Raw genomic sequence first — 24,254 nt, 5'->3', positions numbered from 1 at the left:
GTGACCTCTTGGTGAGTGGTTGTCAAAGTGGTCATGAAGCCTCCAGACGGTAGAAGTCACGTGCTCAAGTGTTACCACGTGCCACATTTTCCTGCTACCACCCTGACCACTGGTATCTATTTCTTTCAGGAAGTTTGAGACAAGATCTGACTCTGTTCTAGAATTGACTATGTAGTTCAGTCTGGCTTTGAACTAGTGGTAATCCTCCTGCCTCAGCCTCCTGAGTGCTGGGATTACATGTGTGAACTATCACACCTCATTTTTTTTAATATTAAGTATTAAACTTTGGGCCTCCCACTCTAGGCAAATGCTATGCTACTAAATCATATCCCTGACTCTTCTTTAACCATTTTATTTTATTTTTTGAGATAGGATCTCTCTACGCAGCCCTGGTGGCCATGAACCTCAAGCTAGCCTCGAATTCATAGAGATCCTCCTGCCTCTGCCTTCCAAGTGGTGGGATTCAGACATGTACCACCACACCGGTCCATTTTTGAGACTAAGTTGCCCAGACTAGCCTTGAAATCATTCTGTACCCCACTCAGGCCTTGACTCTGTGATCTCCTTATCTCAGCATTCCGAGGAACGGGGCCAGCTCTGGCCACAATTATAAAGCTGTCTGGAGAGACTGCAGAGATAGCTCTGAGGTGAAATGCACATGAATTCCTCCAGACCTGAGTGGGGTTCCCAGCACCCACATTCACTGACTCATAACTGCCTGTAATTGCAGCTCCAGGGGATCTGACCTCTGAGGACACCTGCACACTTGTGCCATAGATTCTCAGAGACACACTCACATACACATAAATACAAAATAAATGAAAACCAAGTCGCTTTTAAAAACCTCAAAATCACCTGGACATCTTAGACCCAGACGCCCAGCAGAACCACATGCAGAGTTTTGTTATTTTATCTCCTTTTTCACGGGAGCAAGGATGGAACCCAGGGTCTCTCACACACATGCTGAGCTACACCCCTACCCCAAGTGCAGGCTTTTAGTTTTTAAAATTATTTCATTTTATTGTATGCATACAGGTATTTTGCCTGCATATATGTCTGTGTACCACATGAGTGCCTGGTGCCCAAGGAGGCCAGAGGAGCGTCAGATCCCAGGAAACTGGGATTACAAACAGTTGTGAGCTGCTTTGTGGGCACTTGTGACAGTACCCAGGTCCTCTAGAAGAGCAGCCAGCGCTCTGGTGTTCTCTCCAGCCCCATGAGAGAAATCCCAGGCTTCAGTGCTACTGAACTAACCTTCCCAGAGTGGAGCCGAAGAATGTGACTTTGTTTTTAAGCCCTGGTGTTACTGAATCCCCCGGGGCTCACTGAATGCCACTACTCCTTCCAAACACCCACAGATAATTGCTTCCAGAAGTCTTTGTCTCTTGGTTACTTCCTGTAATGTGCAGACTGGGACTCAGCCCCTCTGACCACCACATCCGGCCCTTGAGCAGGTGTCAGTTATTTAATCCAGAGTCTGAGAATGCAGCAAGGAATGGAGTAAGCTAATGGGAGTCCCTTCTTTAGGGACATCTCATGATCTGACTGTCCACTCTACTGCTGTAAGAAGTCTTACAGCCAGTGGTTACCCACCCCCTGGGCGTGGCCTCTTATACTACATATGCCCATGTAGAGCATGCATCTGGCCTCTCTGTTCTGGCTGCAGGATTCGGTTTCTGGTCTCCGTTCAAGCAGAGGATTCTGATTTGTGAGTCTACCCCTAAATAAATAACCATATATGTCTCAATTCTGAGCTAGTGTGGAATTTCTTTTAAACACACTACCATTCTTCCACACCTACCCTACTCCTCAGTTCTGAGTGTTCCAGAAAGCAAGACAGAATGGGAAGTGAGCAGGCTTTGAGAATCCACCTCGGGGCTGGGATGAGGGCCTGTTGAGCGAGCCATTTACTTGAGGCACAGTGATAAGGGAACCAAAAAGTTCAGGAGTTGTTGAGAAGAACATCTTAATATAGCATTTTAAAAATCAACGTTCGAGCCGGGCGATGGTGGCGCACACCTTTAATCCCAGCACTCGGGAGGCAGAGGCAGGCGGATCTCTGTGAGTTCGAGACCAACCCGATCTACAGAGTGAGTTCCAGAACAGTCAGGGCTACACAGAGAAACCCTGTGTTGAAAAACAAAACAAACAAACAAACAAACAAAATCAACATTAGTGCCAAACGCTGGTGATATTTTGATGAATGAAATTTCAAAATGTTAAATAATGACAGAATCGGTCATGATACCAAAGTATTTCAGAGACTGAGGTAAAAGCAAAACAGAGTCAGAAATGACACAGGGATACAAACAACAAACCCTCAAAGCTTATGGAATACCCCTTTAGAGAGAAAAGATGCTTCATCCTTGACACAGGAACAAGAACAAGGACTTATGTATTTAATATTTATTTAATATATATTTTTAAAAAGGCATTAGAAATTTAAAACATGGCCAGGTGTGTGTAATAAGGCTCAAGACCTTAGCACAACTGACTCCATGATGGAAATAGCATTCAGGCCATGAAACTCAACACATAAATAGTACCACCTGTCAAAACAAAAACAAAGACCTAATCCATCAACGTCCATAGTTCTGGGAAAGTCTCTAAGCATACTGACCTTGGCTTCTGGCTTCTGTAGTTCTGTTTCTGGCTAACTGCTCTTGTTAACTGAAGGATGTCAACCCAGACACTCTGAGCTTTTAAGGTGCTACACTGGGATCCCAAGCATCGAGTGCAGTCGCTGGCTGGCTAATGAAGACTTTCTATGGGCTTAAACTCGTTTGTTCCTGTCAGTCTCCTCTGGTGGGCACCCCACACAGTGTGGTGGCTCCCGTTGGAGGCTAGCCTGTCCTACATCGCAATCCCAGGCCAGCCCAGACAGAACGCGGCAGCGACAGTGACCACTCCAAAAGCCTTCAAAAGTGTATGACCAGGTCAGGGATAAGAGAGACGCTAAACCTCAGTTTTCGTTTCTGAGACGGGACTTGCTCTGTAGGCTGAACTGGCTTCACACTCTCAGCAATCCCGCCTCAGCCTAAATCCTAGGATTACAGGCGTGAGCCTGTGTTATACCAAATCTCTTCCAGGTGGAGACAGGGGTGGATGTGCGCTGAAATGGGGGTCTCATTGGTACCCCGGGCTGGTCTTGAATTCTTAGTTATCTTCCTGCCTCAGTCTCCCAAGTGCTGGGATTATAGGCACGAGCAACCAGGCTCTGTGGTTACAACAGATCCCTTCACAGTGACATTAGAAGAAAACGGTCAGATGCCCTCAAACTTTGAAAGGAAAAAACAAATAAATAATTTGTGTATTTATTAGCTTTATCAAGACAGGGTTTCTCCATGTGACAGCCCTGGCTGCCCCGGAATTTGCTCTGTAGACCAGGCTGGTCTTGAACTTACAGAGATCCTCCAACAATTAAGAGACAAAGGAGGAGGAGGTGTAGGCTTGCTACCGTGGAGCAGGTGAGCAGTCTGTTAAATTGAGGCAAATTTTTATATCTATGTGTTTGTTTTTGTTTACTTTGAAAACAGATTCTTACCTAGCCCGGGCTAGCCTAGGACTTACTGTGTGGTTGAGGATGACCTTGACCTTCTGCTCCTTCTACTTCCTTCTCTAGAGTGCTGGGATTGCGAGCATGCTCCACCTCACCCAGTCTATGCAGTTTTGGGGATTGAACCCAGGGCTTAATGAATGCTAAGTGAGCACTCGACCAACTGGGTCACAGCCCAGCTCCCTTGATGACAACTTTGACCACACTGAAAATTACATTTACGGCCAAAGGACAGCACTAAGAAAGCATTCCAGAGCCGGGTGGTGGCAACAGCAAGCACCTTTAATCCCAGCACTCTGGAGGCAAAGGCAGGTGGATCTCTGTGAGTTCGAGGCCAGCCTGGTCTGCAGAGTGGGCTCAAGGCCAGCGAAAGCTACAGAGTGAAACCTGTCTCAAAACCAAACAGACACACAAAGCTCGCTCATTAGGGAATTAGGAAGCAGACTAATTGGAAAACAATAGCCTAGAGGCACTCTGCTGGGGAAAAGGTTAGGGACTGTAGGAGGCAGCGGCTCTTCTATGTTCATTCTTCTATGCTTCTAGAACGATTTCTGGCCTATGTGGCCCAGGCTGGCCCTGAACTCTGCTGATTATCTCACCTCAGCTTTATACTCAGCTGGACCCATAGGCACACGCAGCCACTTCCCACCATCAGCTCTGCCTGATGCTTAGAAGTTTCTGGAAGTTCTTCAAGACAGGAAATAAAGATGCTGCGACGCACATCCTCTTGTTGCTACTTCTCATTCTGCAGCCTTTCTGCACCCTGAGCCTCCACTCTTCCCTTCCCACCGCACACTCTCTCACACTCAACCCAGACACAAGCCGCCTGCAGTGGCAGTCTACAGGCACGTGAACACAGTATGCAGAATTCCTCAGTCCCCGGTGCAGAGGCCTCCAACTCACACTCGCACGTGGGTGCAGAGGCCTCCAACTCACACTCGCACGTGGGCGCAGAGGCCTCCAACTCACACTCGCACGTGGGCGCAGAGGCCTCCAATTCACACTCACACGTGGGCGCAGAAGCCTCCAACTCACATGTGTGGGCGCAGAGGCCTCCAACTCACACTCACACGTGGGCACAGAGGCCTCCAATTCACACTCACACGTGGGTGCAGAGGCCTCCAATTCACACTCACACGTGGGTGCAGAGGCCTCCAATTCACACTCACATGGGTGCAGAGGCCTCCAACTCACACTCACACGTGGGTGCAGAGGCCTCCAATTCACACTCACACGTGGTTGCAGAGGCATCCAATTCACACTCACACGTGGGTGCAGAGGCCTCCAATTCACACTCACACGTGGGTGCAGGGGCCTCCAATTCACACTCACACGTGGGCGCAGAGGCCTCCAATTCACACTCACACGTGGTTGCAGAGGCCTCCAATTCATACTCACATGGGTGCAGAGGCCTCCAACTCACACTCACACGTGGGCACAGAGGCCTCCAACTCACACTCACACATGGACGCAGAGGCCTCCAACTCACACTCACACGTGGTCGCAGAGGCCCTTCAGCTTTCAGAGCTGTATTTCCTCCCCAGAGCACTCCCCGCCCCCAGGCCCAGAAACTTCAGCGTCCTCCTCCCTGCCAACCGCCTCTTGCAGTGGCCCCTGTCCTTAACCTTCAGGGCCCCCCACAGTCTGCAGATGAGGAAGAGATGCGGTAGAGTGGAGCCTGGACTGGCAGTCGTGTCATAACTATACCACCTTCAGAGTTGTCCTCCCTAAGGACAGTGCATTCTGGATGGAGCAGGTTACTTTGTTTCTCAGGGTTCTGGCAGAAGCCAGCAGCCTACAAGACTAGGAGATGCTTTGATCCTATGGCCTAGCCTGGAGTCAGCATGCCTCTTCTTCCCTGGGATCCCCGTCCATTCCAATCTCCACATCAGACACTTAGACAGACCCCAGCTCCACTCTCCCGCCATGTTGGTTGAGCAACTTACCACCACCCTGGTCCTGTTGTCCGGTAGTGTGTCAATGGCCAGGGAGGCCCCACCCAGGTCCTGGCTTAGCTGGGTCCTGCCTGGTTTCAAAACCTGCGCAGGACTCTCTCGGGCTCTCCGACTCCATCCTTGCCTGGTCCTCTTGACAGTCCAGCCAGAGCCTTGGCTTTCTCCATGGCCTGCGAGAAGAGACAGAACAATGAATGCTGGCGGTCCTGAGGAAGGATCGAGAAGGGGTCCAGAGCGCCTGTCTTGCAGAAGCCTCTACACTACACCATCACTGATTCCGGGGACACTTGATGACCAGGACAGAAGGTTCACAACACAGACTGAGAGCCGTGTGCCTCATACCATGCCCAGAAACGTGCACAAGCAATGCTAACCCCCTCAACACAGTATGTCTGACAAACACAAATCTGAAGGTATGGCTGGAAAACACGAATCTGGTTCAGAGGCTAAAGGTGCTGGGGATTGAACTCAGAGCCTCTCACGTGCCAGGCTCTGTCACTGATCTACAAGCCCAACTCTATCCTTCTACTTCCTTTTCTTTCTTTCTTCCTTTTCTTTGTTGTTGTTGTTTTTTTGTTTTTGGTTTTTGGTTTTTGGTTTTTTTTTTTGTTTTTTGCAAGACAGGGTTTCTCTGTGTAGCTCTGATTGTCCTGGAACTCACTCTGTAGACCAGGTTGGCTTTGAACTCACAGAAATCCACCTGCCTCTGCCTCCCGAGTACTGGGATGCACCACCACCACCTGGCCTTTTACCTTTCATCTCTTTGTTTTTTTTTTTGTTTTTTTTTTTTTTTTTTTTTCGAGACAGGGTTTCTCTGTAGCTTTGGAGCCTGTCCTGGAACTAGCTCTTGTAGACCAGGCTGGTCTCGAACTCACAGAGATCCGCCTGCCTCTGCCTCCCGAGTCATCTCTTTGTTTTTTGAATACTCCCTATGTCTCATATAAATGGACTCATACAATACATCTCTTGTGACTGGATTATTTCACTTAGCACAATAACGTCATGGTTCAGCCATGTTCATTTTGAAGACTGAACCGTGTCCCGTGCTAAACCACATTTGCTTACCTGCTCATCTGACAGTAGAAACTTGGGTTGTGTTCATGAGTTGGCTGCTGTGAATGATTCTAAGGGGAACAAAGGGCACCAGCATCTCTTTGGGGACCTGTTTTCAATTCTTTCGGTTATGTGCCCAGAAATGGAATTGTTGGTTCTTGTGGTAATTCCATTTCCTTCTATACAACAGTATGGAACATTCCATGTGAAATACCTATGCTAGTTCATTTGTTTGTGTATTTTTAAAATTGTTTTTATTTCATTTTATTTTACGTATATGGGTGTTTTGTTTGCATATAGTGCCCATGGAGGCCAAAAGAAGACTTTGGATCTCCTGATACATAGCTACAGATAGTTGTAAGTAGCCATGTGGGTGCTGGAACCAGGTCTGGGTTATCTGGAAGAGCAGTCAGTGCTCTCAGCCACTGAGCCGTCTCTCCACACTCAGTAGAACAGTTTTTCTTCTCGATATTGCCAGAGGTTTTCTATTTCTTCACAGCGTCATCATCAAGTCTTGTTATTCCCCAGGGTCTTGGGAGTAGCTATTCTAATCAATGAACAAGAAGCGATATGTACCTGTGGCTTTGATTTGCATTTCTTTAACAATTAGTAACGACGAGCATCATTCCATGTGATACTGGCTGTTTGTGTACTTTCTTTGGGAAAATGTTTAAGTCTTTGGCCCATTTTTAAGCCTGATGACTTGCTAGCCGGGATCATAGTTTGGTAAGATATTTTATAGCATCTCTTCTCTCTGCCACTGGCCCCTGTTTGTACCTTCCTCTCCCTCCCTCCTCCACTGGCTTTGACTGCTGAACATGTCTCCAGACATTATCAGACAGTCCTGGGAAACAAAGGGTTCTCCCCTGCCCACTTGATTTGGTTGGTTTGTTTTGAAACAGGATCTCAATTCTTAGCCCTGGCTGACCTGCAACTTGCTATGTAAATCACAGAGATCTTCCTGTATCTACCTCTGGGGTGCTAGACCCAAAGGTGTGTGTTACCACACCTGGCTCCCTTGTCCTACTGAGGAGCAGTCTTAGCTCCATCACTACTTTCAAGCTTTGACCTCTGGCAAATTACTTTCCTTGTGTAACAAGGGAGCAGAGAAACCAGTGGGCATGGGCAAAGAGGTTTCATCTCAAATACCATCTTCCATTAATTAGTGGCAGCCAGAAGCACTTTAGATAGGAATCCCAAGACTTCATTTGTGTTTAGCAGCAGAGAGTGTCATGATCAATTAGTAATGTCTGTCACGAGCACAGGATTGGCAAGTGGCCACCCAGATGCAGTTGTTCCAAGACTCCAGCCATCTTGGGGCTGTTAAACTGATCCAAAATGATACTGAAAAGCATCCCTTTCCACTTCAGAGGGTTAGGTGCCCTCTCCCTGGGAGACTTGTGATCCCCAGGCCTCTCTCCACTCTCCTCGGAGCGCCTGGCAAAGAGTAAGCGCTCCATCACTGCACAATTGAGGACACTCCACTGGGGGATAATGCTTGAGTAGCAGCAAGGACAGAGGCTGAAACAAGGCTTGGCTGGACCAGGCCTGGGGCCTCGCCAGGATGCTGCTGTGGAGTGCAGATTTGTCGTTAGACATTTTATCCAATTAAGTCATTCTTGGCTGCTGGTGTCTGCTGGACTCTTGCCGGGGCCCCTCTTACGTCTCTGCCCCTAATCATAACCAGATGCTCCTGGAGAATGTGGGCAGAGGGGCAGTTCTGACCTCTCCCCCAAGATATCTACTGAATGGCTGAGAGCCCTGGACTAGGTGGCCACTGAAGACCACTGGGCCCCACACAAGCTGCCTGACCTCTTCAGCAAGGCCACGGCTCTTTGTGGCAGGCTGTTTGTGCTAAGTTGGGTGGCCTTCTCCCCAAGTCCTTCTGCAAGTAGCCCCGAGGGGAAGGCAGGAGTCAGAACTAGGAAGGTACACATGCAGGCCAAGTGGAAGGGTTGATGTGTAGACTGGCAGGAAGTACCAAGCCCGGACTGACTATGGAGAGGGATGTCAGATGGGAGACCCACAAGAGAGTCCGTTCCAGCCCCCCCACCCTCAAGCTGGACCCTGGCAGTTTAACTCTGTAAGCTTCAGCTTCTCTGTGTGACAACCACACCAAATACAGGTTGCCCTGAGTATTGAGTAAAAACAGAGATGAAGTTCCAACCAGCCAGGAGCAGGTGCGCAGGTTTTGTGCAGGATGGTGGGGGAAGGGCAGAGGATGCCACAAAGAGCTAGGAATCCCCAGATGTGTCTCTCCGGCTTCAGCGTGTCTGTATTTCTCACCCCTCCCAGTTGGATGGGCCAGGATGTCACCTCTTAGCCCATGCCAGGAGCCAGTGTAGGTGGCTGGTCACACAGCCTAGAAGCCTAATGGTTCACATGCCTAGACACCCTAGGACACCCGACACCCTTGCCCCTATTGCTTTCTCTCAGCACCATTCCATCCTTTGCTTCCAGAAAAGAGGTGGAACTCAGGATTTGAACTCAGGCAGTCTGGCTCCAGTCTGGTTAGAACCGCAGAACACAGTGCAATAAAGTCAAGCATAGTATCTATCACATGCCCCTTAATCCCAGCTCTCAGGAGGGAAAGGCAGGCAGAACTCTGTGAGTTCAAGGCCAGTCTGGTCCTGGTCACGTAGCAAGTTTTGGGTCAGCCAGAACTGCATAATGGGATCTTATCTAAAACAAACAAACAAACAAAAAACCAAAACCACCCTGTACTCCCATCATTCCAGAGGCTGGGATGGGAGAACCTTTAGTTAAAAATCAGCCCAAGCCACAAAAGAAATGACTAGAAACTCTCAGGCATCTCTGAAGGTGCAGGGCAGCCCCAGGGCTGGGTTCCTGGAGGGTGCCCTGGGTACCACTGACCTGAACATGGGAGCTGTCCTAGGAGACTGGTGACCTGATGTGGTGTGAGTGCAAAGCTCCCATCCCATGACCTGGCACAGCCCTTCTAAGGCCGAGGGGGAGCCGGGCTACACCCACCACAGGGCTTGACCCGCCCACAATCCCATTTGTCACTCAAGCTGGTCCTTCCATTCTTCACACATCCCTCCTGCTGATCTGAGGGCACTCATGGCCAGGTCCTGCTGACCCTCACATTCCTCGAGGCTCTGTAGGACCCAGTCCTGCTATCCAGCCACCAGCCACTCACAGTGGCCCCAGTCAGGACCCCTCTGCTGCTAAGCAGCCCTCTCCACCTGATGAAGCGTGACAAGATGCCACTGCTTCCCAGAGTCTCCCTGACACGTCTCTCGCCCTCCCCCAGATGCCCGGGGCACCACCCACACCGGCCTCCAGGACCATCAATCATGCTCTTTTCTGCCTGTGCTCTAGAATTCTGGGTACTGCAAGGACCAGTGTTCAGGGAGCACCAGTGAGTGAAGGGGGGACACTGGCAGCGGGGAAGGGAAGCCAGCACCAAGCCTCAGAGGACCGAGGAGAGCCTCCCTTGGGCACAACCCTGCTGGAGACCCCCCCACTATTCTATCACAACAGTGGAAGAGCACAGGTTTACCACCAAGCTGGAGGTCCAGCCTTGAACCACAACACCACAGTTTACAAACTCTGGAAGCTTCCATCTCTAACAGATAAGATGGGGTGAGAACAGCTCGACCACTTGCTAGGTGGAATCTTTAACAAAACTTTGTACACAAAGCAGCCAGGAAAGCTGACCTTCCCTGGGTCTGGGGATGCAGCTCAGTTAGAACGCTTCCCTAGCATGCAGGGAGTTCGGGGTTCGATTCTCCAGGGCCACATGAATATGACCAGACGGCACTGTGCCTGGAGTCCCAGGATTGTGGAGCCGAGGCAACAAGATCAAAAGTGGAAAGTTATCCTCAGGGACACGGTGAGTTCAGAGCCAATCTGGGCTACATGACACCAGGTCTCAAAGTCCTATTCTTTGCTTCACACAAGGTCCTCCCAGGCTTAACAAATCCCACTTCCTACTTATAAAGTCCCTCCTACAGAGACCCTGCCTCTCACCTCGCAGATTAGAAAGGTGGAAACATATACAAGAAAGAGGGACATCAGGTGGCTATGTGATGGACATGTGTGCACGCATGCGCGCGCGCACACACACACACACACACACACGCACACACAAACAATGACAATGATGACAACACCCAGTGGGGGACGAACCCTCTGCTTTCTGGTTACTCAGCAAGGGATCAGTCAGAAGCACCTACACACTCACTGTTCAAAGGTTTTGTTTTAAACCGTTTCAAGTAGCAGGCTGGCCTCAAACTCACTACGTAGCTCAGAATGACCTTGAACTTCCGATCATTCATTCTGGTCATTCTTCCTCCAAGTGGCCTTGCTCTCAGTGTGGCCCACCGTGCCCAGCTTTCCCAGACACATTGATTAAGTAGGTTTCCACACAAGCTGTGGTGAGGGGGTGGAGGAGTTCTCAGTGACAGGCAGGCGTGATCCTGAGCCCAAACCTTCCATACTTCTTCCCTTAGAGTAGCAGCACAGCGAATCAGGTTAGAGAGGGAGGTTTCTGCGTGGCCCTGCCGGCAGGGTAGGTCTCTCTGAAGAGGGGGTCCTGGAGCTGATGGGAAGCTGCCATTGTGTCACAGTATATTAGTTTATTGGGAGGTCCCTGCTGGGCAAGGAGGAAGCTGGAGGCAGATTATGGCTAGAGAGGTCATGAGACTCCCCTTCGGTCTAGAGACAGGCAGCCTTGACTCAGAGAACAGGACGCTTTCGGTGGCCTTGGCAGGTTTGGAAATGGTGACCTTCTGTGTCTGTCCTGGGTGTCTCTGGCTCCCCTGGGACCAGACCTTCAGGGTCCATTCCTCAGATGGCTCTTCCTGTGTGTCGTCTGTTTGTCTGTCTTCATGCCTGTCTACTGACTTCTTCTGGTCTCCCTGTCATTAGACTCCTACTTTGGGTCATTGGTGTCTCCTGTTCCCACTCTAAGGATGGATGTGGGGACAAGGCTCTAGGGATGGGGGGACCTTGCTGCTGCCAGGCTTGCCAGCCCCGATGGGGACACCATTGCCTTTGCTGGAGCTGGGCCTCCTTGGAGCCCCTCTATGCTACACTCACTGGTCACAGTGACTCCCTGACGGGACTGACTTCGGTTCCAGTCTTCCCCACTCACACACATCCTCTGATGGCCTCTGTGAACCCCACCACCACCATGAGGCCCAGCTGAAGCCAGAAGAGTCACCAGTCGCCCGGATGGCTTTTTACAGCTTCCTCGGATCTAACCTCAGTCTTGCTTGCTGCATATATAGTCCACACCTCGTCTCCCAGACGAATCTCAACGCGGAAAAAGCAGAGTAGTCTGTACTTACACAGGAGACACATGTTCCCGGACCCCTGATGCAGCCAACTCCCCTTCATCAACCCTCGCCATGACCCAAACCTCTCACCAACCCAGCCACGTCTGAGTCCGGAAAACACACCAGGCTGAGGCTGACAAGAACTCAGGAATCCACCCTCCCAGTGCCTTCCTATTTTCCATTTTAAAGCAAATCATCAGTTGCCAGTCTATGCTTGAGAGGGAAGAATATCATGAAAAGCAAAAAGACCTTTCATTGTCTCTTCCAAAAGCCGAAGATTTTGCCAGTCACCTCATTTTATAAATTAAGAAATGGGCCCAGAGAAGGCAAGCAACTTGCCCAAGGTCACATAGTAAGTGAGACAGCAGAACTAGAAGCCAAGTGTCTGGCCACCTTCTGTAGGGCCTGCCTGAACACTCATGGCTCCACACCAGTCTCTGAACACGTGATTCTCTCCCCTCTGCCCCCACTGTCATCACCAGCATCCTCCCCCCTCCGCCATACCATCTCATCCCAACAGAGATTCATTTGAACAACATATTGTGATCATTAAAGTCACACAGTTAGGGCCAATGCTGACACAACAGCCAATAGCTACACCCAATGAACTACCCCTTCCCTGACCCCAAATGAGGGCCACCCAATTCTCTATTCCCAGTCCCAGAGGAAGTCTGTGTGCAGAACCTAAATTATGTATTGAAAAATGGCCTTTCTTGATAACATGAAGGATTCAAGATAGACTTCCGAAAGCATCTCCAAGTGGAAGAAATGGCTTGAGAAACTGGTCTAGGGGAAAGAGGAGTGTGCAGAATGGAAGCTCCTCCCCCATTTCCCCCCTTCCAGCCCCCACCTCCACCCCCGACGCAGACAGGGCAACTGAGAGCCAAGCAGAACCAAACAGGAGGAGACCCTTGACTCTGGGAGGTTCGGGAACAGCAAGCTGCTTTTTCCTGGGGCCCCTGACTCTCCACCCGTACGCAATAGGTAGGGGAAGCAAGTTAGACGACCACGCTGGTGCCCAGAGAGAAAGGCTGGGCTAGGGTGTCCCTATCCTCCGGCGGCTCCCACGCAGTCTTCAAGCTCAACTGGGACCCAGCCTAGAGGAGCTGAGGGTGGCCCAGGAAAGAGCATGGAAAGGCAAACGCCTCTCTGGAATGATCGCGGTCCCTGTGACTCTTTGGGGGACCCCCAGCTGGGTTCCTCCACGTCGTTTCGACAGAAGCGCACCCTCTGTGCGCACACAGGGAAAGTAGGGTCCCTGTCTCCCTGTCCCCCGGCCTCCCGCGGACGATACCCCGGGTCCTGCTGGTGAGTCTGCACCTGCCCTGCCCGCGCGCCCTACCTGCGGGTGTTGCGGGACTGAGCGCGCGCGCGACCCCGCGGAGCAGCAGCAGCTGCAGCAGCCAGAGCTGAGCCCGCATGGTGGGCGCGGACGGCCTTAGGGTCCCCGCGGCGGCGGCTGGAGAGGAAGCGACCCCGGGCTGGGCGAGTGGGGAGCAGGAGCGGAGCTGGCACCGCGAGCAAAGCGAGGCGTTGCGGCCTCGGGGAGCGCGGGCGGGAGGGCCCGGAGGGCGGGGCGCGACGCCGGGGTCCCCGCCTCCCGGAGCTCCGCGCCGCGCCCCGCCGGACAGGGACCGCGCCGAGACACCTTTGGTCACCGGGAGAACGCGACTGGCCCGGAAGACCAGGGGAAAGGCCGCAGTGGAGGACCCCCAGGAAGCGCCCCTACTTGGCCCGTTGGCTCCTGCCACTCATCCCCAGGGCATGTGACTTTCTGAGCTGGTTCTTCGACTTCTGTGGCTTCCTGGTGTTCTGCCTAAACGTAGACACCGACCCACGCACCAGGACTCGCCCGCAGCCGAGCCGCCCAGTTTCTGCCCCAGCAGAGGCGCGACTTGAATCCCCCATTTCACCGCTTCACACCCCATCTCCAACACGGGCTCTCCTCCGACCCCCAGCCCGGTAGGACATGTAGGTGCAGGAATCTGGCACATTCCCACTCTGGAGCAGCACAGATGCCCCCTCCCCAAGGAGGTCAGACCCAGTCAAAGCTAGACCCCAGCTCCTGGAAGTGGCGCCCACTGCCACCAACCGTACTCTGGGAATAGGGCACCTTTTTTTTTCCTTCCAGGAGAGAATAAAAATACCCGCAATTTAGGAGATTTGATAGACGGCATAGAACCAGGTCAAGGCGCAAAGGTGCCTGTGACCTACTTTGTGTGAAGGCAAAGAACTGGGGCCTAGAGCGTGGAGAGGACTGAGGGGCCCTGGCTTCCTCCGTGCTGGAGACCTGAAGAACGCAGAAAGAAAGGGTGCAGAGGCTGCTTCATGGGGCACATCCCAAGAAGGAGGTGCTGGGGGGACAGGAGAAGTAGCCTGTGGTCTTGAGTAGGTGGGTAGCCTGACACGGAGACCGAAGGAAGGACCCCAGGAAGGAAATGAAAACTAAATTCTCTCTCCTCTTCCAGGATACAGTTCCACTCTCTTGCTGTTCCAAGAGTCCAGAGGCTGCCTCTCTCCGACCTCAACCCTTTGTGGAATACGAGGGGCCAAGGCAAGCGCTGCAGCAGAAGTTTTTGGTTGTTACTGCTGTTTTTTTTTTTTTTTTTTCCAGACAGGGAATCACATTTTAGACCAGATTGGGCTCGAACTCAGGACCAAGCTTCCTGTTTCTGGTTACTGAGAGGATTACTGGTGTGAGCCCCACCAAGCGGATCACAGAATCCCTAAATTCTAACCTGAAGAATCCCCAAATCCTAACCTGAATTCTCCCTTGACAGCCTGGGGCGGGGGACAGGAGAACCGAATTGGCTGTCTTTTCCAGCTGCGGCCTCCTACCGCCACCCAGTGGACTTGTGATGAGCCACCGGGTGGACGTTTTGCAACTCTCCCGACTCTTTCCGCCGGCGCAGGCGCCGTGGAGAGCCTCTAGAGCGTCCCGTGAGGGACCTCCAACCTGGGTCTGGTGTCTTCGTGCATCGCCAGGCTTGGTGCCCGCGCTGCATTTGTATAAGGTCTTTTATTAGGGGTCAGGCAAAAGCAGCAACTTGGAAGTATTAGAAGAAATGTTGTTTACAAGTTTCTAAACGCAAGCCTCTAGAACTTGGGCGTGCACCTGGAGCTCTCCTCAGAACTCTAGCCCCACCCCAGGCTACTTCACAGGAATCTTCATTTCTAGCATGGGCCTAAAGTGTTGCTGGTAATCACATTCTGAGAGGCACCACCGCCGTCATTGCTTCCGGACTGTCTGGAAGTTGGCAAAGGAAACGTTACCATGAAAACACGTGGAACGAAAGGAAGCCATCTAAATAAATGTTGCATGTTTAAAAAAGAAAACGTACAGCAGGGGGCACCCGGATTTGAACCGGGGACCTCTTGATCTGCAGTCAAATGCTCTACCACTGAGCTATACCCCCTCTGCCGGTGAGCGTCCGCCAGTAACTACTAAATGCAATTCTGGCGCAGGCGCAATAAAGCATCTCTAAAAGTAAAGGCAAAATCGGGTTCGAAGTTCTCAGGAATTATAAGGAACTAACGTGCCGACCGCTTGCTTGAAAACAAAAAGTGTTTCCTGGCGCTCTAAGAGTCCTCCTGCCGGTCCGAGGAAACGTAGCCAGAAAGATACAGACGATCCCTGGCGGCCCGGGCGCGCCTCTGCGGGGTCCTACTCAGCAGCTCCGCCACTGCTTCTTCTCCGAGTGCTCTCTCACTCCTACACGTTCACGCGACTTCTCCAGACCTTCTGCCTCCAACCTCAGCCCGACCCTAGACACTCAGCTCTCCCTGAGGGAGGGACAGCCGTCGAGGTCACCGGCTCCCGAGTACACCCACCCACTCCACGCGGTTCACGAGAGGCTGCCTCGGGGTATCGGTCGGCCCACCGCTTCAGCAAAATGCAGGGTACTCGGGGAGTACCCCTTTCTAAAGTTTCAAGCTAGGTCAGTTTAGTAAAAAGCATCACACAGCTAAGCGCTGTGAGGGGGCACCCGGATTTGAACCGGGGACCTCTTGATCTGCAGTCAAATGCTCTACCACTGAGCTATACCCCCAACGTGCTAGAAAGGGTTTATCCGAATGAATTTCTATGGAAAAGATTTTTAGGTCCCTGCTGTGTTTTTACAATATTTGTTATGTCAAGAATAACCTAATGGAAACATAAAGTAGGACCGAAATGTCTAGAATTCACAAGTTTTTCTTTCATAACCACATCTCAGGGAAACTACAAAATTAAATATCCTGGGTTCTGTTTCTCTGCCTGAAGGTCCACTGCCTGATTGGGAAAGGGACATGCTATCCTGTTTAGGTCCCTGAACGGCAGCATGGGCCTCCAATCCATCTTTAGCATCACCTCTAAAGGGCAGTGGGGCCTTTTGCTCCCTCTGGGGTCCCCTTCTTAGTGGATCATTATCAAGCCTCTCATCACCACTAACTCTAGGGCCAAGAGCCCCAGTCCTGGTTAGCGGGTACCAATGCCCTTCAACCTGGCCAACCATAACCAAGTTCTTTAACCAAAAGGAGCATTGAAGCAACCGGCTCCCCAGCCCAGTTTCCAAGGTGACTCCTCCCATCCCCGTACCCTCCGCAAACCTTTAGGCAAAATACAAAAGCCAGTTTTAGGAATGGACAGAAATAAGAGGAGAGACGTTTTTAATGGCACTTACTAAATACCTTCACTTTTAAAATTTCAATGCAATGTTTAAAAAAAAAAAAATCCTGACCCAAAGACAAATAAGTAGGTCCTGGAGAAAACTTTGACATTTGAGAGGAGTGAGGACTCACACTGGATGAACACTGAGAGACTCCACGTGGTGACTTAGACCCCGAAAGCTGGGATCAGAGTTAGCACCCAAGAGGGAGCAGAAAGGAGAGAGGGATGGGAGGGCATCAATCGATTCCTGCAGTGTGAAGGATTGCCTCTGTCTGGAAGGTTCTCTCCTCCCATCCTCCACCGGTCCATCTCACCGCACCAGGCAAGTTTTGGCCCGGTCCTGTTGGCTCCTTTATCGGAATCTCCTTTGTCCAAAGGATATGGCACAATGTCAAAAATCCCTTGCTTTCCGAGCAGACAGAAGGTGAAGACTGGGAGGGGATCCCCCAACACACCCAGAAGGTTCCCCTTGTCTCCTCACACCTTCGGTGATAGAGTGGGAGACAGTTGCATCTATGGCTCTGTCTGCACCATCTTGAAGTCTTTGATCCAGCTCCTCGGTGACAAATGAGAAGCCAGTGGCAATCTCTCTGTCCATAGCCAGACACCCCGCTTCCACCAGCAAATGACGGGGTGTCTCACCGGTGCTAACCATGCGGCTTCTGGTATGCCTCAGGCGGCAACTTCAGTTGGTCGTGGTCTGAGATTGCATCCACTGAAGCCCAGCTGGCAGCCTGCAGGGAGGAAGGGATGGCACGAAGCACCATCAGCGTTTCCCAGAAGACGAGGGCTGGAAAGCTCCGATGGACAGACTGAGAGGGTAGCCAAGGTCATACCCAATCACTTAATGGTAGAAGGGAGGTGAGCTGAATTCCAGAGCACAGCAGAACTGCTGTGCTGGGGGCTGGGGCTCCTGGGGAGAAGAGGTCATTCTACGAGGTTCACAGTCTAGCAGACGGGATGGACATTAAATGAATTCCCAAAAATAAGGAGTCAGAGGTCTAGGTGACTCCGGAAGTTCCTCTGAGGCAGCTCCGAGACTCACCTTCCTGGGCCCCTGAGCAGTGTCCCTGGGCAAGCCTTCTGTGTCCTGTTTTGTCACTAGGGGCAGTAGCAGTGTGACCTCAAAGGCTTGGGAAGAGCCAAGCTCCTCATGAGGTGAAAAACACCTCCAGAGCAGAAGTGGACACTTGGCCATGTCTGTCATCACCCAGCTTAGCCTGGCCCAGGGAACGGCACTTGGGGGCCCAGGGAACGGCTCGTGGGGGCCCAGGGAACTGCACGTGGAGGCCCAGGGATCGGCACGTGGGGTTCCAGGGAGTACTGTGAATCAGACTGTAGACTGGAGAAGATGAGAGTTCCTAATAAGGTGAGAAACAGGGGCTGGAGAGATGGCTCAGTGGTTAAGAGCATTGCCTGCCCTTCCAAAGGTCCTGAGTTCAATTCCCAGCAACCACATGGTGGCTCACAACCATCTGTAATGAGATCTGGTGCCCTCTTCTGGCCTTCAGGCCTACATGCAGGCAGAATACTGTAAGGATAATAAATCTTATAAAAAAAAAAAAAATAAGGTGAGAAACATATTGCCAGAAATCTGTGGTCCCTTGGGTTCACTTATTTAAAATTTTCTTTTTTTCAAAAAAAAAATATCTAGACAGGGGAGATAAAAGGAAATATCCAGGCCTCGTGGAAGGCCCTTTTGGAGAACTACAGCCCTTCACACCCTGAGGTATTTGATCAAGGGCCTGTGCACACAGTTTCCCCACCTAGCCCCAATCTTTCTTTCTGCTCTCCACCTTCCTGTGTCTCACTTGGTTTCTGTTTTGATTTTTGTGGCGGGGATTTGGTACTTAGCCCAGTCTAGCCTTGGATAGTCCGAGGATGACCTTGAACTTCTGATCCTCTTGCCTCTACCGCCCAAGTATTACAAGTATGCAATAAATAGTTCAGGGCTTCAGGCGTGGGCCGCTAGTCACCAGCCCCTAGGCAGGAAGTTTTGTCTGGTTCATTCACCACCGTTTAGTTTTATTTTTTTTTCTAATTCCCAGAACAGTACTTGGCACAAAGGCATTCAGAAAAGCCTAATGAAGAAATCCTGCCAGTCACTCCCTGCAGAGCTGGGGGGAGACGGAAGTATGACCCCCTCCTTTGACTAGTAAGAAACAGTCAGAGAGTTGGGGACTTCCACCTTGAAGGCCAGTCCCCTGAAGTTTTTCCACAGCTTCTCCCTCTTCACTGGGATCTCAGCTGTCCCCGACCACGGAGACAAAATCAGTTACCCTGGCCCTTCTGCCACGGTATCCACTTCTCTGAAGAGTTTCTCAGTCCCTACCATCCCTATTGTTTGGGGGGAGTCTTAGTGCTTACTATTAGAGCAAGCCCTTGGAGCACAGGGGCTCTGCAGGCTCCTAGGGCCTTAGTTATGGGCCTGTGTCCAGCTTACTGGGCCTGGAGTCAACTGTGGGCCACATCCTGACTGGAAGGAGACAGGAGAGGGTTCCTGTAACCTGCTGCCCATTGGCTGGGCCAGGCCAGGGAAAGGTGGGGAACTGACCCTTCTCCGGTGAGGGCACAGCAGCCCTGGATATGCCACGGGTGGTCCTTGGTGGCACTGAGTGTGAGGAATTGGGAGATCTCTACTATGTTCATGGAGTCTTTCACATCCTGCTTGTTGGCAAAGATCAGGACTGAGGCTTCTTGAAGTGCCTGTGGGCAGAAGAGCCCCGCCCAGGTCAGCCAGCCAGGCCTCCCTCCCACAATCTCAAGAGTCCTCTGGGATCCCTGCCCAACTGTCTTAGCAAGAGAGGCCCATGGTCCACCCGGACATTAGTAACCCCATCAGCTCTTGGGATGTCTTACAACTGCTTTCAGGGTGGTTACGAGAACCTCAGACATTGTTTTGTTATTGTTGTTGCTTGTTTGTGTCTTAGAAAACAGACTCTCACTCTGTAGCCCAGGCTGGCCTGGAACTCTATGTGGAGCCCAGGCTGGCTTCAACCTCATAGCCATCAGCCTCAGCTGTCCAGATTGCATGTAAGAGCCGCCATCCCCATGTAACATGTAAGAGCCGCCATCCCCATGTAACGGTCCTCCTTATTGGTAGAAGTGAGACAACTTATTAGAAACCAATCAACCCGCTCAGGGTCTCACAGGGAGTGGTGGCGAGCTCGGTCTTTGAGCCAGCAGCTCTGGCTTCTGGGCTCGGTCGTTCTGAGGGCACTGACCAGACCCTTTATCTATAATAACTAGCACGTGACCAGCCTGAGAGCACACAGCTAGTCTCACTGGTGGCTTCCCAGTTCAGGGGGATTACCTCATGAGCCAGCATCTTACACAGCTCAGCTCCCGGGTGGTTCCGATTCCGGTCTGTACTGTAGATCACAAGGATGACAAACTGCCCAGCAGGAGCAAGATGTGAGCTGCAAGCTTTCTCTTTGGTGAAGATGCTTCCTATGGACGGTTAGGCCTCTGCCCTACCCAAGTGCCAGTCCCACAGGAAAGGAACTGTGCAGCCTGCCATTTGCACCAGGATGGACCTATTTTTAATCACCTTATATTTTATTCTTTGGAGACAAGATCTTGGTATGCAACCCAAGGCAGTCTGGAACCTGTCTCTGTCCCTTAAGTGTTGGGATTCTAGGCATGGACCACCACACTCATTTTAGGATTTGAAAATCTTTCTCATATATATTGACTTTTCAAGACACAATTTCTCTGTGTAGCTTTGGAGCCTGTCCTGGAACTTGCTCTGTAGACCAGGCTGGCCTCGACCTCACAGAGATCCGCCTGCCCCTGGCTCCTGAGTGCTGGGATCAAAGGTGCACGCTGCCAATGCCCTTCTCTCTTTTATATTTTTATTTATATATTGAAATTTTATTTTTTTAATGTTTTCGTTCTTTAGGATTCAGAAATCTTCACGAATGCTACGCAGTTAAATATCTGACACATTGTTTATTGTTCCCTTTCAGCCCAGCTGGCCGTTAGTCAATCACATCCCAGGTGGTAGAAGCTGGGCTCAGAGAGTATGGTAAGCGACTAGAAAGCTGATAAATGCAGTCAGCTCTTGGACCTCCCAGACCTGGTTTCCTCCTCACCTCTGTACTGGAGTAGTAAATGTCCCAGGAGGAGCCAGAAGGAGCCAGGAGGAGCACAGAGCCTCCTGGCCCCCTAAGTCCCACATGAGGAACCAGGTCTTCTGAAGAGCAATTTCTTCTGCGTTGCTACCAATGGTGGAACACGTGTGAACCACCTCATTGATCAGGCTAGAGAGGCAAAAGGTTCTGAGGTCTCGGCCCAGCTCTAGGCGTCGTCCCTCTACTCCCGGAGTGGCTGAGTTCAATTCAGAACAACTCAGCCCCGGGCGACCAAGCCGTCCCTGGTGGAAGTCCTGTGATTGGTGCAGGAAAAGAAAGGTGGGAGTTGATTCAAGTGTGGCCCGGCCTGCGACCCCAGACAACAATCTCAGAGGCTTCTGGTCTGTGGACCACACTAGAATTGTGGGAGTTGTGAAGAACCACGTAGATCCGAGTGAGGGCCACCAGACCCTTTACTGGTTTAAAGGCGAAAAAAAAACACAAAATTTTTTTTTTGTTTGTTTTCATTTTGTTTGTCCCCCTGAGGGGTTGTTTTTCTTTTTCTTTTTTTCTTTTCTTTCCTTTTTTTTTTAACGGTCATACCTCATTGTATGACCTCAAATACGAGATGCCCCTGTCTTAACCTCTAGAGGGCCGTAATTGTAGGCAAGGAGAACTATGTCCAGTTTACACGTGTTTTCTGAAAGCTTACCAAGAAGTTATAAGGAGGAAGATTGGGAGTGAGGACTTTGTATTGTTTGAATTTTTCTTTTCTAATCTAACGATGTTAGGAATCTAGAGTCTCCAGAATTCTAGGCAAGCATTCCCCTATGCACCATTGACCAACACCGCCAGACCTATATATGTGTGTGTGTGTGTGTGTGTGTGTGTGTGTATGTATGTATATGTATACATATATACACACACATATTACTTTCTCGGAGAAGCAAAAATCAGGAGAGATTCCATCCTGAGCAAAAGCCTGGGAAAGCGCGGGTGGCTGTTTGCGCAGCTTGTCCGATAGACCCGGAGCTGCAGAGCTTCGGGGGAGCTCACAGTCCGCACAGGGATTTGAAGATGGGGACGCAGTTAACAATTAAGTGTAAGATGCAAGGGTGAGAAGGGCCCTGCCGCCAGGGGGAGCCAAGAGCAGCGAGGAGAGAGACCTCTTGGCATTCCAAACCTGCCAGGACTGAGGTGCGTGTGATCAGGACTGATTGCGGGAGGCGGTGGAACTGGGGGTCGCCCACAGCTTGCAGAATTCAAATCTAGGCCTACAGCCACTCAGAAAAGTCACACCAGCGTCCTTCCATCATTCTTCTTGTCTGCCGCTGCCCACGAACCCAGGGAAGGGCTCTGGTGATGGGCCCAAATGACTATCAGTCTGGTGTGAGGCCCAGCCCGCTCTGTTCACCTTGACGTTACTTACAACTGGTAGAGAATGGTGGTCTTTCCTGCATTGTCCAGTCCCACGATGATGACTTTGTGCTCTGGAGGCATCCAGGAGAAGGGCAAGGTCAGAGCTAACCCCGACAACAATGGGTTTGGGTGTCCCCAGTAGGCTTCTTGTCCTCACCCTCCTCCCTACTTGGGTACCCTCTCCTCTCCCGGCTCCACCCTTCTCCTGGCAATTCCGAACCTAACCACTTTGATGTAGAACTCAGTTTTCTGTGTCGTCCGGTTCCCCGCCCCCCATCCCTAGGGTGCGCTGGGAAATGCGTTCCCGTCAGGCTGGGGACCTTCCCCATCTCACCCCACCTTCCGCCTCATCTCTAGGATGCGCTGGGAAACGCGACCCCCGCGGACTAGGGACTGTACCACTTCACTTGCTATCGGACCGGACCCCAGAACCTCTCCAGGAATGTGGAAGAGAGAGCTGACCCCATTCCATCTCCCTCCACATTTCTAGAAAGCGATTGTCTGAGGGTCCGAAGCACGGGGGGCCTCTAAGTCACCATCGGAGGAAACTGACTTATCCAGGTTGCGCTCAGCATAGCCGGGTGGTGGGGTAGGGGCAAGAAGCTTCCCACCCCCATGCACTGAGCACACTGAAGGGAAGGGACAGGAAGAGTGCGAGGAGGAGAGCAGAGAGGAGGCCGTGGAGCATATGGGAATGCTCACAATGAACTCTAGAACCCAAAGTTCCCAGTCCGTCTTCCCCGACGACCCCCAAATCCCAAGAATCTCAGAAGACAGCGGAATCAAAGAGGTCACTGGGCTGTCCGATGCGCCCCTTACCCTGGCTCCCAAAGATTCGCATCAGTTTGGCTATCAGCTGTCCCATAGCACTCCCAGAATTGGTGGTCTAGGGTTGTGGGGGACTCAGTGGCTTCCCGGGCTGGATGTAGCCTCAAGCGTTCAAAGCCCCGCCTGGGGGAAGGCCGGACTTGCTGCTCCTATCCTCTGGGGGAAACCCCAAGCGTTATCTCCCCCCCCCCCTCAGATCTGGGAATCCCTCGGGACGCCGGCAACTCACCGGTGCTGAAGAACTACGGGACGTCATCGTGAAGACCAGGAACCTAACCAGGACCTTGAAAGTGCAAGGAAAATCCCAGAGTCCTCTTCACTCTGAGAGAACTGAGGAGTTTGGAGCATCTGCTCCTGAGCGGCAAGTAGAGAGTTAGCAACGTGCAAAGCAAACGCATGCTCTTTTCCCAACAGCCACCGCCGGGGCAAAACCCTCCAAGAGCGGTGCGACTTTCTGACATTGCGATACAGCGTTGTCATCTACAAAGTTCCACACTGGAGAGCCCTGCAACTGAGTTACAAAACAAACAACAACAACAACAACAAAAAAAAAAACCCTCGTAATTTTAAAAAGATTTTTGTCTTGTTTTTCGAGACAGGGTTCCTCTGTGTAGCCCTGGCTATCCTGGAACTCGCTTTGTGCTTTGCAGACCAGACTGAGTCCAGTCTCAAACTCAGAGATCCACCTGCCTTTGCTTCCAGAGTGCTAGGTTTAAAGACAGGTGCCACCAAGACCAGTTCCTTAAGATTTATTTTTTCATTTACGTGTGTGTGTGTGCCACATGTGTGAGTACCTGTGTATATGTACCTTTGGAAGCCAGAAGAGGTACTCAGATCACAACTTGGATACTCAGAACTCAACTCAGGTTCTCTGGAAGAGCAGCGAGTGCTTTTAATTGCTGAAGCATCTCTCTAGCTCCTGACTACATGTTATTAAATTCCCCCGTTTTGTGTTAGGTGACATTCATAGCTATTCTTGGCTACATGAATTGCATGCAGCCTACAGATCACAGGTTGGACATGCCTAAAATCGCAATAATGGTTGAAGAGATGACTCGATAGTTAGGGCATTGCTGCTCTTCCAGAGGACCCAAATTCTGTTCCCAGCATCCACATCAGACAGATCACAACTCTCTGTTAACTCCAGGTCTAGGGGGTTTGATGCTTCTGGCCTCTACTGACTCCTGCACATACCCACATTCAGACAGACAGACAGACAGACAGACACACACACACGCACACACACACACACACATAAATTGAAAATAATATAAGTAAAAATTTTAGATCACAGTGACTAGGTGTGGCGGCACACGCCTTTAATCCCAGCACTCAGGAGGTAGAAGCAGGTGGATCTCTGTGAGTTCAGAGGCCAGCCTGGTCTACAGAGCAAGTTCTAGAACAGCCAGGGCTGCACAG

The 24,254-nt window shown here is 51.2% G+C and overlaps 2 protein-coding genes and 2 non-coding genes across 5 annotated transcripts in view; all 4 read right to left on the bottom strand.

Annotated features, from left to right (window-relative positions):
* Window positions 1–13,288, bottom strand: part of Plxdc1 (plexin domain containing 1) — a 56,169-nt gene extending 42,881 nt beyond the window's left edge. The window contains exons 1-2 of one of the 2 annotated variants that reach the window (XM_038328047.1): window positions 13,210–13,288; window positions 5,503–5,681 (exon numbers count right to left, since the gene is read on the bottom strand). In XM_038328047.1, coding sequence (XP_038183975.1) covers window positions 5,503–5,681; window positions 13,210–13,288 — 258 coding nt within the window. The remainder of the gene's footprint in view (window positions 1–5,502; window positions 5,682–13,209) is intronic. The other variant, XM_038328046.1, reaches the window with a different exon arrangement.
* Window positions 13,289–15,211: 1,923 nt separating this feature from the next.
* On the bottom strand, window positions 15,212–15,283 carry Trnac-gca. Its single transcript has one exon. It is a non-coding gene; the product is annotated as a tRNA-Cys (tRNA).
* Window positions 15,284–15,844: 561 nt separating this feature from the next.
* Trnac-gca lies at window positions 15,845–15,916 on the bottom strand. The gene has a single exon. It is a non-coding gene; the product is annotated as a tRNA-Cys (tRNA).
* Window positions 15,917–17,200: 1,284 nt separating this feature from the next.
* Arl5c (ADP ribosylation factor like GTPase 5C) lies at window positions 17,201–22,872 on the bottom strand. Its single transcript, XM_038328743.1, is given in 7 exon segments — window positions 17,201–17,249; window positions 19,070–19,221; window positions 19,829–19,909; window positions 20,610–20,663; window positions 20,666–20,777; window positions 22,018–22,078; window positions 22,827–22,872. Coding segments are annotated over 7 exon segments (555 nt in total).
* Between the last annotated feature and the right edge of the window lie 1,382 nt (window positions 22,873–24,254).

This window comes from Arvicola amphibius, chromosome 4 (genome assembly GCF_903992535.2).
Source record: "Arvicola amphibius chromosome 4, mArvAmp1.2, whole genome shotgun sequence".
Taxonomy (NCBI): Eukaryota; Metazoa; Chordata; class Mammalia; order Rodentia; family Cricetidae; genus Arvicola; species Arvicola amphibius.
This window is presented reverse-complemented; position numbering and strand designations above follow the sequence as displayed.